This window comes from Anoplopoma fimbria, chromosome 13, assembly GCF_027596085.1.
Source record: "Anoplopoma fimbria isolate UVic2021 breed Golden Eagle Sablefish chromosome 13, Afim_UVic_2022, whole genome shotgun sequence".
NCBI classification, from domain to species: Eukaryota; Metazoa; Chordata; class Actinopteri; order Perciformes; family Anoplopomatidae; genus Anoplopoma; species Anoplopoma fimbria.
Genome location: NC_072461.1, coordinates 4,669,336 through 4,688,688, shown reverse-complemented (window position 1 = coordinate 4,688,688; position 19,353 = coordinate 4,669,336). Strand labels below are relative to the sequence as shown.

The 19,353-nt window shown below is 42.4% G+C and overlaps 1 protein-coding gene across 1 annotated transcript in view; it reads left to right on the top strand.

Moving 5' to 3' along the window:
- Positions 1-400: 400 nt before the first annotated feature.
- Positions 401-19,353, top strand: part of smtnb (smoothelin b) — a 45,984-nt gene continuing 27,031 nt past the window's right edge. Inside the window, exons 1-5 of the mRNA XM_054611304.1 lie at positions 401-755; positions 14,009-14,166; positions 15,751-15,829; positions 15,916-15,994; positions 16,693-16,772. Of these exons, the coding sequence (XP_054467279.1) occupies positions 705-755; positions 14,009-14,166; positions 15,751-15,829; positions 15,916-15,994; positions 16,693-16,772 (447 nt within the window). The 5' untranslated portion in view covers positions 401-704. The remainder of the gene's footprint in view (positions 756-14,008; positions 14,167-15,750; positions 15,830-15,915; positions 15,995-16,692; positions 16,773-19,353) is intronic.

Sequence of the window (19,353 nt, the reverse complement as noted above, 5' to 3'; positions counted from 1 at the left end):
TATATATATATATATATATATATATATATATATATATATATATACATATATATATATATACATATATATATATATATATATATATATATATATATATATATATATATATATATATATATATATATATATATATATATATATATATATATATATATATATATATATATATATATATATATATATATATATATATATATATATATATATATATAATGTAAATACACTGAATGGATATTGCTGAAAAACGTGAAACAGTGTATAATTTTATTAAAATGAAATAAAGTCCAATGTTTAGTGGCTAACAGTGGCACTAATCACCCTCCATACATGGACTTTGTTTCGCGTCTTCCCGGAGAGCGGCGCGCTTTGAATGAGCGCCGGGAGAAGCCGGCGGCAGAGAGGGGCGGGTTTACACCTTTCAGTGGGAATCCTCGGTTCAAAAATCTGCCAACGTCCCTGTGTGAGTGTGTGGGCCAGTTTCTGCTTTCACGACGAGACAAGAGGACACCGAGGTATGCTCTCCACCAGCGGGACCCGGCTTTACTTTCGTTGAGGACGTTTCTGATGTTAGCAAAGACAAACTTAACACACAGAAACAGCAACAACTCGCACAGGTGGTGACCGATCAAGACTCAACCATCCAGACCTTCTCCCTTCATCCAGACCTTCTCCCTTCACCTGAGCACGACTAGAAAGATTAAAAAATGTCTGTGGAGAGTTACTCGGCGCTGGATGAGACCTCTCTCCGAGCCTTGGTGAGTAGATGGACGGAGATGTTACTGCTCATGAGAGTGGACCTCTGTGGGGAGACTGATACCTGAGAGTTTAAATGAATATAATATTCACCAGTCAGGGATGTAACTCAGTTAAGCATGATCTACCCTAATAATACATCATACATCATATGACCTGGTATCAGGATGGTAATTCCTTTATAAGGAAAATGAAATGTCTTGTAAATGTATTTTTTTTATAATGACAGGTCTGTTGCTGTTACTACTCCTTACATTACATATTGTAGTGCAACATAACAGCTTTAACCATAATGGTATTTTAATACAATCAATCTCCCTCCTTTGATCATTTATTCAGTCATGATAATCCTGACAGGTGTTCTGCACACAAAGTGCTTTTTGGTTTGTTTTTTTTTCCAACCATTGATTGGACAGAGCAAGACATTTGAAGAGGTCACCTTGGGTTTAGGATATTCTAATAGGTCTTTTTCCCCCATTACTTTGACTCCATTATTAATGAGCAGATTAATGAAAACAGTTGTTAGTTACAGATCTAATTAAGTGTGTCTGACTGTAAGAAAGCAGATGAGTGATGAGTTTCTTTGAGTTTTTGCATCTGTTGGTCAGACAGAATCTTGTTTGGTGTTTTTCTGAACTTAAACTTGATTCATCTATTAGTCAATTTGCCATCAATAATGATAAGCACTTAACCATTTAACAATAGTTAATGGACAGATTTATCCATGAAGAAAACAAAACTGGTAGCCGGAACTGACTCCAGTAAACCTAGAGATAAACCTATCAGATAAATCTCCATTACGAAACAGTGTTAGAAAGTCATAGTAAGATCACTTGTAAGTGATTCACAGCGATGTATTAGGTCATGATCATTACTCCAGACAGTGGGCCAGTTTGTGTGAGCAGCAAATCAGTGTTGAGAAACTGAAGAGAAAAGTGAAAAAAAGAGGAGACTTCCTGGTTCACAGTCACATTAGTCATCATGTCTTAATTATTTCCTGAGGCAGAGGAGGGTGAGACATTAGTCTGTCTGGTATATATCATGACAACTGTAGAACAGACACATTTACAAGGACGCATGAGTCAGCCTGATCCTGTTTAGACATAGTTACACTGGGTTTGTCTGAATCATAGTCACACATACGCAACAGTCGTACCTGAGACATCTATCCTTTTGTGCGTTTTTTCATTCATGAATACTACAAATATATAATAACCTGGAAGTTTGTGACATTAAAGTGAAGGTTAATACAGTGGTGTTGTTGACCACATCTAAGATTTAATCTGATTTGAACTCTTTATCTTTAACAGTTGTTTTCCCAAGACTGTGTACTTTTAAAAAACAGGCCGTCTCAGAAGAACATTTTGATTTCTGCTCATTATAGATCAGTAAACCCGACAAGGAAAGGCTGTTGACTTTGGAACAAGGCGGGGTATAAAGATAATGTTTTGTTTTATTCAATCATTATTGCCCCAAAGTCTGGAATAGTCTGGCCAAGAGCTTTCTTGTCATAAATCGCATAAAGTCTAGACTTTTTTCACAAGTGACATTATTATAATAGTGGGAGAACAGGAGTATATGAAGAAAATACTATTTTCCTTCAGCATAATGATTTAATTTTAACTAGAGTATTGGTTACTTTGACCATAAATTGATGAGTTTATTTATAGAGGAGCAAAGCAGGAAAGTGGGAGTTTAAATGAATATAAAGGACTCTAAATGGTCACTGCTGATTGGCTGGACCTCTTTAGTTTTCTAATACCGTGTTTGTTGTAGTTTTATATTTAGCTGAGTAGAGCTTCAGATTTACAGGTGTATGTGATTCAGAGGGTTTCCCTAACTGGCTCTTTATCTCAGTAATATTTTATTAATCAGGAAAAATCTAGCTTTGTCTGAATCTTCTTGTGTGGCTCATACTCAGAATAAAATGAGTATCATGCAGTTGTTGGAATTCATTGGGTTCATCTTCATTTGACGCTGACGGTCAACCCATTACTGAGCCAGATCTCTCACCAGCACTGGACTCATGGAGCCGAGCGTCTTCCCACCCTCACATGTGACTGACCGCCAGTTACAAGGTCACCGAGATCCCACATTTCACTGATGATGGTCGCGGTGACTCGAGTGTCAGGGTTTTCCACAGTGAACTCAAAGGAAGCAAACTCTGATTAAACTTGCAACTTAGAGGAGAGGTTCATATGGGGATGTGATGGAATTTAAATTTGGCTCCACAGGGACATAAATGGAGCCTTTTGTGTTTAGTGTTTTATTAAATCTAACACCCCATTCAGTAATTGTTGAGGAGTTTTGTAATTTAAGAATCATTTTCAGGACTCCAGTCAAAGACGATGGACACTCAGAGATGCCCAGACTTAATTAAACTTGTAGTAAAGCCGGTTGGAGGAGCTTCTGTGAAACAACAGTTGGATAACGAACACAGCCTCCAGACCTGTGTTGAACTTAATGAGCTAAACAGTCAGAAGGTCATATGGCGGCCCCTCTAACTCCAGTAATCCCTTCTCTACACGTCTATTCAAACCCTGGCTGCCTTTTATTTTGCTCATTTAATCCCCTCCCTGGCAACCAGGAAAAGCATTTTTCTTTTCTCTTGGCCACCTCAATTATTTAAATATCTACAGAAATAATCAGTTGGTGTCCCAGTTTCTTTTTGAGAGGATGTTTGTTGCGGGTCACCTGTCTGAATGGCGCTTAAGGTCTGTCGACACAAAAAGACAAAAGCTGATGAGGCCAGTCAGAGGAAAAGCTTTTTCCAACCGAACCACTCCAACCACTGCCGCCTAAAAATAGAGTTGATCAGCTGATTGCCAGTTCGGAGGATGATGATTATCAGTTGTTACAGCCCTGAATCTGTGTGGCAATAGTTTCTTGTTTGCATGTGACAAACCTGCAGGTGTCTGTTGTTGTGGCACCTGTGCACCTGCCAACTTAGCTAAGAATGAGGTTTGACTTAAGCATCTGTCAGCCACACCATGATGTCCCTTCTAATTATCTCTGAAATCCCTTTTGTGTCACTGGAAGAATGCAGGAAATGTTAGGAAAGCTCTCTAATGTCAATGGCATGAGATATTATTGTCTTTTACAGTTTGTGATCTACTAATGCGCAAGTTTGCCTCTTCATTTTTAATTAACATGACCACCAGGAGACATTTCCGTCAGCAGCGCCTGCTGGGCTGATTTCACGTGCTGGATGTCTCGCATGTGATTTGTAACTTGTCTTGCCAGCCCTGTGACCGTCCTTTTCCCCTGGTAAGCGAGAGGCATTTGCACATGTTTTTTTAAAAAAAGGGGCAGTTTGTCTCTGTGGTCTGGCCTCTGTGATATATTGGACCCCTGGGCTTTCGTTTTATGGCTCTCTGGACCCTTTGTGTGTTGACAAGGGCTTAACGGTTACAGTCGGAGAGGAAGAATGGCTCTGTTTTGTGGACTCCCAGGTTCTCTTCGCCCCCCCGGGGACACGGCCCAAAATGTCAGACTCATCATCAGGAACAAATAAATCGGAAAAATTATGGGGCATTATATAACTGTTGTCTGGGACACATTCCGATATATGCGCAGTGTTTTAATGTTGTCACTTACACTGGAAGCAAATGTTATCAGTGGCCATATATGTTTAAAAATGTCTTATGTCTTCATCTTTTTTTTTTTTAAAGGCAAAGATGCCAAACCTTTGCTGGCTTGTCAAACAGGGTAGTGAACAGGATAATATACCTAATATGTTTGGGTTTTGGACAGTATGTCAGATAAAACGGAACATTTATTACGCATCTTGGCCTGGGTACAGGGCAATAGTTAAATTTCAAGCGAAATACTTAAATTGTAGAAGCATGATTAGGCAAGACTTAACCTGAGTCCCAGTAGTTCTTCTGTCTTCAAAGAGGCTGCAAAGATACAAGCTGTTGCATGCAACAGATCTTGCTTTGATAACAGCTCCCCTGCTCTTTGTTCCACACAAAAAGAAAAGAGTGAAAAGTGTTATGCTCCTGACCATTGACAACACCTGCTGCTTCTGGCTTTGAGTTGGCAGTTGGTGACCTGCCTTTGGCCTCAGTGGATGTGTTCAGTGAATGTGTAGGTGATATTTGTGAAAGTGTTACTCTCCCAGGAGAATAACTAGAAGCACAGCCTTCACAGTGCACACCTGTTTTTATTTTTTCACCATTCTCACAGGTATTTACACCCCTCACGTTTCCACAAAGCCTTTTACTGTATGATTTCAAAGTTACAAACGTGTCAGCGAAGAGGCAATAAAGAAATTAGCTGTGAACTGTTCATCATGCTGGCAATTCTTCCTTTTAAACTGACACAGTCCAAGTTATCTACACAGTGACAGCACTGCAGAGTCTAATAGAGCAGTTAAGCTCCAGCCTCTGACAGTGAGTAGCCAAATACACGGCCAGGCAGCAGAGAGATAAGGAGTCACTTGTTTGTTTGATAAACCCAGGAAACTTCTGTTACTGGATGCTGCTATAAATAGCCAGTCACTTTGGCGCTGAAGGGATGAGAAAAGAAAAGCAGTGAACTTTGTGCATATTAAAGTCTATTCTTGGTCCGTGGCCTTTAAGCAGTTTGTTGCTCTGGAACAATAATTCTAAGTAAGTGGAGCACACGTTCAGACGTTGCTCCACGTTTACGGTTGAAATGGAGTTCAGCCTGTCGTATTTCCTTATTAAAGAGGATACTTGGTATTGTTTTGACATTTTTCAAATGATACTGTGGAAACGTAAGCTGTCATTTGAATATAAGGAGCAGTATTTAATTAATAAACCGATACGGTTTTGTCTTTTTATAAAAGAATAACGTGGAGGTTTAACACTCACACAAAGCAGTGTAACAAACAAACCTAACAGTGGTCGATACGGATTGTGTCAGCGCTGTTATGTGACAATCTCACAGTGAGTAAATTAACAGTTTGCGACTTTGACTGTCAGTGCTTCAAAGTGTAAACTATGCATGGTACTGCTTGTGCTCCTTGTCTTTGAATTAACCAATTCACATTGAAAATATCATAACCAATTTTTGTTTAATTGAACAAATTTGCTAACACCCCTTCAGGCCAATGAAATGCAGTTTAATGGAAATTGATCACTGGCATTAAAAAGATGACCATGTAAAAAGCCCCCCCCACAGGCCGCTCACTATCATTTAAATTATGCTTAAAAGTTATGCAGTGTTTTCGTCCATGTTTAATAGATTGCCATCTTCTTCATTGACTTTGTTGGCACATTTCTACGTTTCTTAGTTCTTTTCCACCTCTGACTGTGGATCAGACGAATAGCGTAAAACCAGTGGCAGGATGTGAATTGCGTCGCCCACGTGCATTTGTGCCGCTGTCGGTGAGCGTGATACAAACCAAAAGAGGAGCCACTGGTAAAAGCATTGCTCCATAGCGCTACTAGTGGTCAAGACCTCCACAGGGTACCTTTTTAAAGTTGTCAAAATGCAGTCAGTGATGAGATAATTGAGCCTGATGGAGGGAGGAAACAGCCTAACCAACCTGTGGTTACTGAGGGAGGCCAAAGAGCGGAGGGTTTGACCAATTTTTGTAAACATCAGATTTGAGACAGACTCCGCTGTCAGAGCTGCTCCGGTGCTTTTCGTCTGTGTGGGAACTAAGTGATCCAACAGAGAGGGTTTCTATCAGTGAGCTCCATCTGTCTGGATCATCCTTATGCCAAATGGAAAAGGTCTGGATAAGGACTGAAGGTGGTCTCCTTCACTACCACCAGGCGTCTCTGGCTAGGGACATCCCTGCTAGGGTTTAAATGCTTAAGGCTCCCAGAGGTTTTTCTTATTTTTGTTATAAACACTCATACAAGCTGCTGTTTACACTGTTACATTTTCCAGATGTGTACAATCTACTTTATGGCGGCTGTTTCAGTGGCCCCCATGCTTTATCTATAATGTCCCCATAAGAGCAGACTTTTAAAGAGATTTAAAGATCAAAACTGAAGATAACGTTCGTTTGATGTGTGCAGAAAGTATGTCACTTTAACCTGAAACAAGCTTAGTGTCCACTTAAGATAATATGAGGAAGCTTTTTCTTTCAGGGGAAGAGAACATTGTGACTCACGTAATAATAGAGTTGCTAGTAAAATGCCTTTAATGTTCAGCACCCATTTGCTTTGCCCAAACACAGTCTCACTTTTAAGGTGCCATAGCAGGACTTTGGTAAGAGTTTCAGCAGCCTTTGGCTTTACATTGGAATAAAGGTGTGGCTCTGTTTTAGAGACAAAAAATGCAAGCCTACAGGAAACTGCATGCAGCACTCTGCAGGATCAGAAATCATGGGTTTTTGCCAAGTCACATACTGAATTAACGTAGTAAAAAGAGACGCATGTATCACATTTCACAAGGAAGGATAGTACTTTTTACATAAAACAGATGAAAGGAGAGGGAGAGAAATGTAGAAATACTGTGGTTTGTCTTTTCTAAATTGTCTCCCTCGGGAAAGAACCATTTCCTGAGATCTACTAGAAATCGTCCAGCGGATGTTGATGTTTTGCTTCCAGACCGCTGTTGTTAATGTTGTGGCATACTTGAGATAATAACAGCTGATCTGTTAAATCTTGTTTGGTTTTGTCTGTCTGTCAGAATCCCGTTGTTTTAGGTAATGTGCCGTTTCAGAGTCAGCAAGGCGGGCTCTCATGGATCTATTAGAACAAACTGTTTGTGCTCCAGAACCTCCCAAAGTGCTCTAGCCACCCTCTCTGTTTCCTCTTGTGGGACATCCCTCTCTCCTCCTGGCTCTTTCCTCATTAAACCAAATGATCCAGTCACACAGCGCTTTGGTTCGGCCGGTGATGTCCCATGTTTGGAGAAGATGTTCATGCTCTAGCTCCTGCCTTGACCTGGGTCTGCTCACAGGACAAGGCCAGTTGAAGTGTAGGATCAAATGCAGTCTTTCTCATCTCTTTATTTATGAAGGCTCCTTCCTGCTAAAATCTGTCAAACTGTATCAGATCTTCTGCTTATGACCACCGAGGTACTTAAAAAACAGTGGACAAGCTCACTATCGCTGTGTGTTTCCTATGATACGGTATGATGAGTACGTTGAACAAAGAAGCTGCTTTGGGGGAAAAGTTGGTGGGATTTTGGGGAAATTAGACTTGGAGAACCAATTGCAAGAAAAATCTACATAACCTAGAAAACAAACAAACTCAACATTTGACCCAAGATCAGAGTGAAATACAAGCAAACTTTGACCTTTGTCAAAGTGCATAGATGCTCAATCATGTTCACATGGTCTGTATGGACTGTGTAGGTTTTAATAGTGTATTGTACTGTTCTGGCAGTTTGTAGCAGAATAGTGAGACATCCTTTATCCCTACGTTGGTTGACGTAAAACCCTTTTAAGGCAAGCTCCCAAATGTGAGACTCAGTTGTCCTGACCAGGCTGTACCTGACCTGGATCCCCCTCTGTGACTGGACCTGCAGCTCTGAGGCGAGACGCATGGATGGTGGATATTTACAAGATAGAATAGTTAGATATGCGGCAATGCCTCAAGTTTGGAAATTACTTTGAATTCTTCAGAACTTTAAAGGTCAATATTTTGCAGTTGATCACGTGTGCACAATCAAGTGTGTGCTTATTAATCCATCAGTGCATGGGGTCCACTGCACTAATGTAAGACTCTACTTTGACCATGAGTCTGTAACATGCACAACACGTGGGGTCCTACAGAACGTAGTTGATGCCTTTACCCCCCTCTGGGCCACATGCATTCCTCCATGCGTCCGTTCTTTATGCCTGCTACCTCATGTGTAAAGGGGACACAGTTTTCCCAGGTCTGCTCTGGGCCTCTGTCCTACCATCCGCTTATTAATAAGGTTATGCCTGCTCACACGTGTACGTAGCTGCACTCGCAAAAGAGCACATTGCCACATGTGCAGTATTCTCTTTCTCCTTGGCTTGTATATTTTACAGGTACTCCCTCTTTTTCTTTGAGACAATAAAGCCTCTGTGAACACTGTAGCACAATGAGTTTTAACCTTGAAGTTCTATGTTCATTTTTCAGCAGAGAGGTGACTGAAACTCCCTCTTCTGAGAAATACAGGAGTCCCATGCCTTGCAGGGCTCTCATGTATCCTCCTTATATTTCCATTTTTGAATGGGAGTGGTGTATCGGCCTACTGTATGCATGTATTGTTTTGGAGGCGGTGAGAAATGATCTATAGGCTTTCACCTGATTCAGATTGGAGTTTAGCCCCAAAGCAAGGCTATAAGGAGATTTCAGGGTGATCAAAAATATTTTTGGACTTTTTCAGCCTTTCTTGATTGTTTATTTGTGTCTCAATGTTTGTACCAGTCTGGCTTCCTCTGTGGCAGCTGGTAATCCACTTGAGCTCTGCTACCAGGAGTGTCCCGTGTGTCCTTATAAGGGAAAACTCACTTGTGGGCTTGACACAAGTGAGTTTAAAGCACTGATCCGATCTGCTGCCTAGCTGCACTCTAACCTTCAGACTGCTCTGGAAATTATTACTGTAGCCCTCATTTCATGCACAAACACACAGTAACCCCAACCTTTCACTCATACCCATGCACATGGACTCACACGCCTGCAGAAAGTATACATACCCCTTTGTGTGAGGGAATTTGCTGGACACGTCATAGTTCACAAAGTAGAAAGTGTTGAGACACATGCACACCGACTGGGAGTCAAAAGGTTGGGTCTCGACCTGAGGGGTCGTTGTGCTCCCAGATAGGGCCGGTTGTGTGTGGGAGGGTGAAGGTAGCTGTTGTCCACAGACCAGGCTGTGATGTTTGACCTGACCTTTGTCAACACACAACACACAACACAACTGGAGAGAAATGCATAGCATGTTGGGCTGGCTATTTGAAATGGTGATTCTCTTGTTGCAAGTGAATTTTAGTATTTATACCATAATGATACCTTTTTTCATCACCTTTCTTTCACATATATTTGCTTGTTTGTTTTTACAAAAGGCACTCCGCTGTAGAAGAAATAGTCTGAAATGATAGCGATTTAAAAAATCCAAAAACCCCAAAATATATGTAGTAAATAAACAGAAAATCTTACCAGGCTCTCAATACCAACTTCATCACAAAAAGTGTACTCAGCCCTAAATAGAATTTATCCGACATGTGCTACCATTTAACCCTGTGTACTGAGCAATCCATGTTTCAGTTGCTATGGATACATGTTCTAATGAATGAAAAGGGGTGTAATTAAGACAGATCTGAACCTGCACAAGGTTTTCTTTCTATTTGTAATTTAGCCGAGTGGTCTTTTCACTTCATCAGGTTTAATGTAATCTTATTTCAGTGCTTCACCCTCAGGTAGTTGTTACAACGTGGGCATTTAGCTCAGCTGTGGACAGCAGAGCCATTATTAATAGCTCAGTATATTTTAACTACCTGTGGAGCCTTGACTTCTTGCCATATTTGACCACTTCTGAGGTTTCCATGTGTGGCACAATACATTAATCTGACAACACAAACTTAAAAATCATATTTGAATCTGATTCCTTCATGTGTAGCAGATGAGTTCAGAGGGTGCTCCTGTTCTCAGCAGTGTGTCACCAGCTGGTCGGGATTACTGCTAAACCATGAACTCTGTAATTGGATGTGATTGATTGAGCTACGTCAGTCGGATGTCTTTGGATGTAGGTTTGAGGTTTGACTGAGGAAGTGACTCAAAGCAACCCACAGTGCAGCACAAGCCTCAGCAGGACTGCTTGTGAAACATTAAAACATTTATTTGTATTATACTACGCACCATAGTATGATTCCTACCAAATAAGGTAATGATTTTCTGGTTTATATCGGTTAGTAAAAAAGAGTTGGGAAGACACATCTGTACGCATTGCCTTGAAGAGGTTGCCCCACATTCTACAGGATTGTCTTCTCTCTCCTCACCCTGTCAGTCATAACCACCTCCTCCCTCCTCCCTCCTCTTCCAAACATTTTATATCACAGACTGAGTCGAGTGACTACGCCTGTAAACCTACAGGTGTGACAGCAGCTTCCTCTGTCCCAGTGATGGTCCTCGGTTTGTACAGCAGACCAGACAGTAACGTGATTTTTCTCCCCGCCGTCATTAAAGGCGCTGACAGCTCTGTGACGCCTCCTTAACGGCATCGTTTTCAGTAAAACATATTTGAGAGTGTGACCTGTTTGTGATGTGTTATTTCTGACTCATACGTCTGTTAGCAGCTTTCTGTCTGGGTGTAACGGCTGCTCCCTGGGTCACAGTGACAGTTGGTCTGTGGCTTGGTTTGAAAAATGTCTTTATGGACGACCTTTGGCGTAACATGCTATAACTTGGTAACTGCATCGACGCTTTTCTTTTTCCCTCTCCACTCCCACCGACACAGTTGACTCTGTGTGAAGACCTCTGTCATGTGGAGGTTTTTGTCAAGCGGACTCTGTTGCCACAGAAGTGTGTGTTTCCGTCTCTGTTACTTTAAAGGTCAAACTGTTTCCTTTGGCAGGCTCCCAAGTTTAAGGTGTGTTTTATTTGCTTGGGTTACGCCCACTCATCACCCTCCTGTGCAGGGAAGTTATAGGTCGACTTTTCAAATACAGGAGGGAAAAGTCGGTTACAGCTGCTGGATTTGGGCCAGGTGAATGTGGGTACAAATGTTGCAACCAATTCAAACTGACTCCACAAGCAGCCATCTGTGCACTGATTGGTCCATTTAAAACTTCTTGAGCAGGTAAAAGTGCTGACGTTCACATGTGGGGTTTGTTTTTTTATCTCCCCCTTTCAACACATCAGGATTATATTTCCCCTGCCTGTGCTTGTATTTAAAAAAGATTACTGTGACTGATGTGGGCAGCTCTGCAGTCTATCACATGCTCTGAGTTTAGGAGTGGTCTTTGTCTGTTGAGCATTTTCTAATGTGATTTTGCTTTGTGTTTAAACTGACAGAACAAAGTCCAAAAGTGCAGCCTGTCATGAAAATGCTAAACAGAAATTATTGCTTTAGATTAAACTCCCAGGCATGAGGCTGTTTTGTTATATCTCAATAATGAATCAATAAATCACTCAGTCAAAAAACTTGGCTGCTCCCTGGCTGCATAATCACATCATGACATTCATCCAGCACTAAGCTTGACAGCGTGGTAACAGACGGCTCCCTCGTGTGTGTGTGTGCGTGTGTGTGTGTGCGTGTGCGTGTGTGTGTGTGTGTGTGTGTGTGTGTGTGTGTGTGTGTGTGTGTGTGTGGCAGGCATGTGAAATAGGCACTGGATAATGATAGAAATGAGCAATTGTGATCTAATTTCCTCTCCTGAAACTCTTGACACTCCTGGGTGTTGTATCATCTCACTGCTGGGTCAGACCCAGTTCCTGATCGTCACATTTCCCTACCATCTCCTTCCTTGTGAGTCAGCAGGAATGTGAGGAATGACATGACCAAGGCCTGGCCCTTTCCCTCCCAGCACTCATCTGCCCATTTTTAGGCATACCCGAGTCCAGCTTCTATTTCATTTTGCTCTTTTTCACTTTGTCATCCTTTCTCCCTGTTCACAGCTGTACTTTCCCCACTTATTGTTCTCCTCCTTTCTCATAGGCTTCATTCCTGCTTTTTTTCTTTCCCGAGCACTTTAATCCTCTCTTACCCGCCATTTTTAGTCTACTCAGCACTTTAAATTCTCACAAATTACAGTACACAGGAGAGCCCCTCTGAGCTAGTGCAGCTCGGGCTGCATATTTTGTCAAACCGCAGTGAGACCTCAAAACCACTGGCCCTCTTCATCTCCCGTGAGACAACCCCCCCGCCCCTTTTCCTCCTCCGGGCCCAGCAGGGGCCAAAGCTTAGCTCAACAATCACATCCAGCTCCCTCTAGTAGAAGCCAGTGAGCATGCAAAGGTTTGTGTCTTTACTCTGCAGGTTTTAACTGGTGCAGCGGGAAGCCTTAAAGTGTGTGTCTGTGCGTGAAGTGTATCAGGAAAGCCTGCCTGGGGAGCAGGAGCTGCTCATCTCTGCATGTGTTGACAGGTTCCCGCTGTAGAGATCTGTCTTTCATATGACAGGAGAGGGCTCCCTCCACCCTCCCAGGCTCACGGCTGTCGCTAACATGAAAGCATCCAGCGCCCTGACTGCTGTGTCTGTCTGCAGGCGTGTCTTTTTACACCAACTCGCAGACCTCAATTACTCCTCTTTTGCTTGAAAAATAAACCCTTTAACTAATAGTCGCTCGGAGCGATGAAATGGCCCGGTGGGTGTTTTAAGTGAGCCACTTCAACATCCGAGTCTCTGGGGCCTCCTGCAGCCTGGCTACTGTTCAACCGAGATGAATTACAGCCTGAGAAGAAGACACCCGGTCAATGAGCTGAACAGGCTTCTTTATTATAGCCGAGCACCAGCTGTTGCCGTGCCTGTTTCTCATCCTTTGCTGCTCGCTCTGGTGGTTCTGTCTTTTTACATTAATGAAGTCCGGTCACTTGTCATCAGCAATCAATTAGCCGTCCATCGGCCCCGCTGACCCCGTAACTCCCTACCACACATTTGAAACTAAGCCAGGGCCGTTTAGTCTTATACTGTCTGGATGTTACACACCTGAGTGATTATCACTGTGTGTTTGTTGTCTGTCACCTGTGACTCTGGTTAAGCTGCCGTCATTAGCAAGACGTATAGTGCGCAGCCATGCTAGCATCTCTACGAGGCTGAACGGCATGACTTTAAACTCACATCAGCACACTGACATGCTCACTATTTCATGGCAATCCGTCCAGTAGTTGTTTTATTTCAGTCAACCAACAGACCAACATTTCTATCTTTAGAGCCAAACTGCTACCACAGCTGAAAATGACAGAACTTTTTAGGGATACTCCGGCTGGACATCTGTGTGTTAGGGCACATTGGCACACAGTCTGCTGCCTCTTGTAAACAAATGGGTTATTGTCCTTGTTTGACAGCATTAATTACAGAGGGCCAGAGACGGTGACTGACAGAAGTTGGAGCTACGACTCTACGCTATGAGTCCTACAGTTCTGCTAATTCGTCCCCCCTGTACTTACACTGACAAAAAGCCTGCGTTGTGCTGCTGAAGCAGTGGATCCTTGTATAACTGTGTGGCTTTGTCCTGACAATGCCTCTGTGGTGTAGGCTACTCACTCATAGATGCAATAATAGCAATATAAGAGCGACACGTGGCTTATCTTTGCAGCAGAAATGTTTGGCGTCCTGCTGTGTTGGCACACGTTCAATACTTGCGTTTGTCTCCATGCCCTCTTTTTATTTGTCTTTTTTTATGTTGCACATGCAGCTGGATGGAACCGTGGATCTGGACGAGAGGCGCCTCATCCGTTCAGCCATCCGGGAGCTGAGGAGGAGAGAGATCGAGGACATGGAGGCCGCTCTGGCCAGCAAGAGATTTCGGCCCACACGCCTCAAACAGCAGGAGGACAAGGAGAACCAGCACAGGTAAGACCACACGCACACACATGCACACAGAGACCTGTCCTAATGACAAACTGCACCAGTCCAGGTGAACTGGGGAGGCTGAGAAAACTCCCAAAACCCAGATGCAGCGTTCCTCAACTCCAGGGGGAAAAGAGAAACGTCTGGAAAAGTTAATTTAGGAAATCATAGGGGACCAAAAACTGTAACCACAGTTAATTTTCCATTGTGTATGCACATTACACAGTTTATATTTTCACTTTAAAAATGTGTCCTACTGTCACATTATTCACATAAGAGTCAGATTGAGGAAATTCTTCTCAGCTCATTTGTTTGTAATTATTACTGAGAGCCTTCTTAGTGTTTTTCCAGTTCTGTAACACACCATTCCCAGTTTGTGTCATTCAGCCGAGGAATGTGGATAAACTGAAAACACAGCTCTAAAGACACCTTGGCCATTTTTGTCAATAAATACTTTTTCTGCTTGCAAACTTAATGAGAAACAGGACAAACAGGCTTAATTATTGAAAAAGATCATCTTGGTGTTACTATAAACATTGTGGTTAACTTTACTTTAAAGAGGCTTAGAGGACTTAAAGTCTTTATCAAACCTCACTTTTATTAAAATAGTTAAAGATATAAAAATATTTTAGGGGTTATTTATGCAGAATTGAGTGATCAATGCAGGGTTTTTTTTCGACAAACTTAACAAAAATCCCACAAAAACAATCACAAAAATCCAATAGTATGGGAATTCGAAGCTTTAACGGTCTGAACTTTTTTCTCCGTGTGGAAGAGATGAGCGCTGCAGGTCAGGATGCACTAAGTCTTGTAACAGGTGTTAATGAATGACTGGTGATGCCTGGACTGGAGCACAACAAATATTTAACACTATTGGATGTGAAGAGGAAACTCAACCATCTGCTGTCGTTCTCTGTCGCTGAATCCTATTAACACTGGTGGCCGGCCATAATCATTTCCATTCACTGCTGCTCTCAGAACACTTGGATTACAATTACAAAGCCTCACTCCATTCACTGCTGCTCTCAGAACACTTGGATTACAATTACAAAGCCTCACTGAAGCTGCTAAAGAAAGCATTACCTACTGTAGCAAATGTAAAGACACACAAGTTGCATACACACAAAACACATCTAAAAGAAACCTTTTCAATTATCCTCTCAGTGGTGGAATGTGAAATATTCCACACATCCTTTTAATACCAACGACTGGAAGAAAGCGCAGGTAATGGGAGAACTGGGGGAGGGTATGAGTAATCGAAACCTGCATAAAAGTGAGCAGTGAAATGGAGAAATATGCGGCTGAATTGAGGGGAGGATGCACGCAGCCTTTCGACTTGGGAGCGTTTTCCTCTGATGGGTTTTCTCTCAGCCAAGGGAACTTTGTGTTATCATGGAGTTGTCTTCTGCTGCCTTTCACATGCACAAAGAGGCCACTGAATAGAGTCAGTGAAGCCAACAATTTGCATTTGGATATTTTAAGATTCTATGACTCACCAGTTTGTTTGCTAGCTGCATGAGCACAAGTAAATTATCCTTCTTCTTGACCACCATTATTACCATTTCACCTTCTCTCTCTATCGCTCAGGTCTGAATACAATGACAACTTGGACGTCCTGTCACAAAAACTGCAATCAATCCAGGACATCGATGAGCTTACGAAAATGGTGAGTATTAAAAAAATATATCATAAAACATGGTGACTCTGCATGTTTGTCCTTTTCGCACTGAGATTTTGTGTGTTTGTGTAAAGCTTCGTTCTGCCAGCGAGTACGAGGAGAGGAAGTTGATCAGAGCAGCCATCCGACAAGTCAGAGACGAACAACAGCAAGGTGAGTCCAGCTGTTTGGTTAAATGTGGTCAAGCCACATGAAACGAAGAAGGATGCATCTTTTCTGAAGAGATTAAACGACACCAGCTGTGTGATCGTAACAAAACATTTAGGGATGATGCATTTGGTTGCTGGTTTCTGGCGGCTCACACACTTCCACTGACAAATCTTAAGATGGTGCTGTAAAGATCTAGTCGAAGGTCAAAATTTATTTAAAGGTCCACAATTGTGTTGTGGTTGACAGAAACAAACATCTATCAGTCCTTAAGGTTATTTATTTAATTTGAATTACAACACCGTAAGCCAAACTGACGATGATGATGTTATGTTCTGCTTCAGTCTTGATCTAAGAAACTGGGGGAATGTAAATGCGTAATTAAAGCGGGAGAGATAGCGGCCTGTCTGTGGTCGCCATAGCTACTGTGGCAGATCTACCTATGATGCTAGATCAGATAGTGGATTCCTGTCATTCCTTAGCGCTGTCTGGTTTGTGTGAGGCCCCTGTCACTGAAACACTATGAAGCAGCCTCCTCCTATGGAGCCATGTCAGGATACCTCAGATAATCTTGTCCTCTGTCACCTCAGCTTGTGAAAGATCTGTGTTTTCTAGTCTCCTAATTTCAGAAATGACCAGATGTTTGACACCAGAGGGGATAATGAGTCACCTACTTTATTCTAATTATTGTACTGTGTTTTCAGGGACTGTGGAGCGGGGTAAAGCTCCGGGTCGCTGCCTTGAACCTGAGAGTGTGGAGACCCAGAGCAGCATTGGAACTGAGGTGAGTACAGAAGAACCTGTATGGGAGGAGAAATGAATAAATGTCACTGCATTATGCTGATATGGTCTAAACGTCACATAACAGCTGATGGGTAACCGTCTCTAATCTAATACTCACTCCTGTCAGCTTCCATTTGCAAAAATGAACCGAGCACAAACTAATTTGTGGCTGCTTAGTTTGCTTGCATGACAACAGCGACCACTGAGGTTTCACTGCTTCCACAATGAAGAATGCAGCAAACAACAAGAATTGTGACTTGAGTCACAAACTTTCATGAATGTGACTGCACCACATGCACCCACACACAGGGACACGCACACAAAACACAGGCTTTGGCTGCCACGGAGCAAAGAATGTGCTTTTGTTTTTTACATCCTCAGTCACATTTTGCCAAGTATGAGAAGAAAGATAAAATTTACTTGAGCCTGGTGTTTAGAGAAGGCAGTAAAACGTTTTTGTCATTTGGCACACATCTTTCTGTGCAGGGTTGAACACTGTGAGACACTCTTGTAATAAAATATAAGAGTGAGGGAGACGAAAAGTTTTAAAGACTAATGATATATATATTTTAATGGTTTTATTGCATTTTGATGGCCAACATGTCATGTTTGTGAAATGCTTTCTGAAACTCAGACGTCTCTCTCAGCCCTCTAGTGGATGATAACGGACTGTGCCCTCAGAGTTGAACTCAACTTTTATAATTTTCAGCTTTCTTATCAACATTATGGTTGCTGAAGGCAACATGATGAGAAGACAAACGGCTTTACTGTTTGTGAGAGTCTGCCAGGAGCCAGATGTTATCTTATCTGCTGTGCTTGATCACGTTTTTTTGATGAATGCTCTGTTTCCAGAGGGGGAGAATTCTGCGGAAGAAAAGCAAAGTTACTTCTAACTGTATGCGTTCAACGTTGCTGTAACTCAAGCTTTTTGAGTGATTGAGGAACACCAGATACAATCAGTTGCATTATTCGAGTTCTGTCAGTTTTTGTGAAATCAGCCATTTTTCCCTCCACAGTGATTTAGAGGGAAAGAAAAGAAAGGCTGTTAGTATCCGTCTCATTGTCTGTTGCAGCCCGTGCTTTGCTTGTGTGCATTCCTTTATGTGTGTGTGTGCGTGCCCCCTCAGACAGGACACAATGACAGCCTGCTGGCGTCACAGGATGCTCTAACATTCAAGCTTTTCTACCTCACTTCCTGTAAGATAGCTCAGCTGTATGGCAGCGGAGTTGTGAGCTATAGTTGATGTAATGGATCAAGGGGGGGGGGTCGGAGGTCTGGATGACGAGGAGAGCAGGCGGAGGTAGTTTGGACAGACAGACAGCCCACCAGCTGTGCCTCAGCAGTCTAGTCTGCACTGGAATTGGGACGTGACCAAAAACAACATCAACCAGCAGCAGCGGGGCTCCTTCCACTCACATCATAGCAGCGGATCTCTTTGAGCTGCGTGCAATTGTCCCGTAGCAGCTGGAGGTCATAGATAGGCCTCAACAGCAGCCAAACACAAACACGCAATATATGTGTAGGCTGCCAGCAGTTTGAAACAAACACCAGCTCAAAAGTAACAAAAACAAAAAATATGTGGCATATATGCATTAGTGGATCAGTATTATTTTACCAGAATCAAACACCCAATAGAAGGTAATGACTGTATTTAATGGCCATGTTTTAACGCCACACAAGGAAAGCTAACGTACAATAAAAGTTTCCTTTTTTTTTATCAGAAACCATACTGCAAAATACCAGAAGGAAAATGTGCAAAATATTCAATCATTTAAATGAGGTTCTGTTACAGTAAAGTATCTCATCTGGTCTTTCTGCAGCAGTTGCAAAAATTGTAGGTCAAAACTTAGTGACTGAGTGTGTCAGAAGTTAATGAGTCAACCAGGCAACCCTTTAACCTGTAAGAAAAGTGTGTGTGTGTGGGTGTGTGGTGGGGGTCAGATCCCTTTTGAGACAGAATGGGAGGGAGGGGAAGTCAAGGGAGTGGCTTGTTAGTATTATGTGTGTGTGTGTGTGTGTGTGTGTGTGTGTGTGTGTGTGTGTGTGTGTGTGTGTGTGTGTGTGTGTGTGTGTGTGTGTGTGTGTGTGTGTGTGTGTGTGTGTGTGTGTGTGTGTGTGTGTTTGGTGTTAGTGGTGGTGGTGTGCGTGCGTGTGTGTGTGAGAGAGACCGGTATGATGTGGCTGAGGGAGTAGAGTGACAGAATAGTGGACGTCCTGACTCCAAGAGGTTTACTGCTGAGAGAGGGATAGAGAGAGGCTGTCGGGTCAGAGAAGAGAAGGTAAATGCCATTCAGATTTTTTTTCTGCTGTCGTGTGTCACAGACTAAACGCTCCTCTCTGACTGTCTTTATCTTTTTGATGCTCTGAAAGGCCATTTAAACTTTTTTCCTCATCAATCAGTGCTTGTTTCTGTCTGACTGAAGAATGGGACGTACTCTGTTTACCTTTCAGGTTTGTGTACATGATGCTTTATTGATGAGTTAGATCGTTTTTGTTCACGTATGTTGACAGTTTAACTCTTAAGGATGTAGATGACACCTTAATGATGCATGAGATGAAACCGGGTCATTGACACATGAAG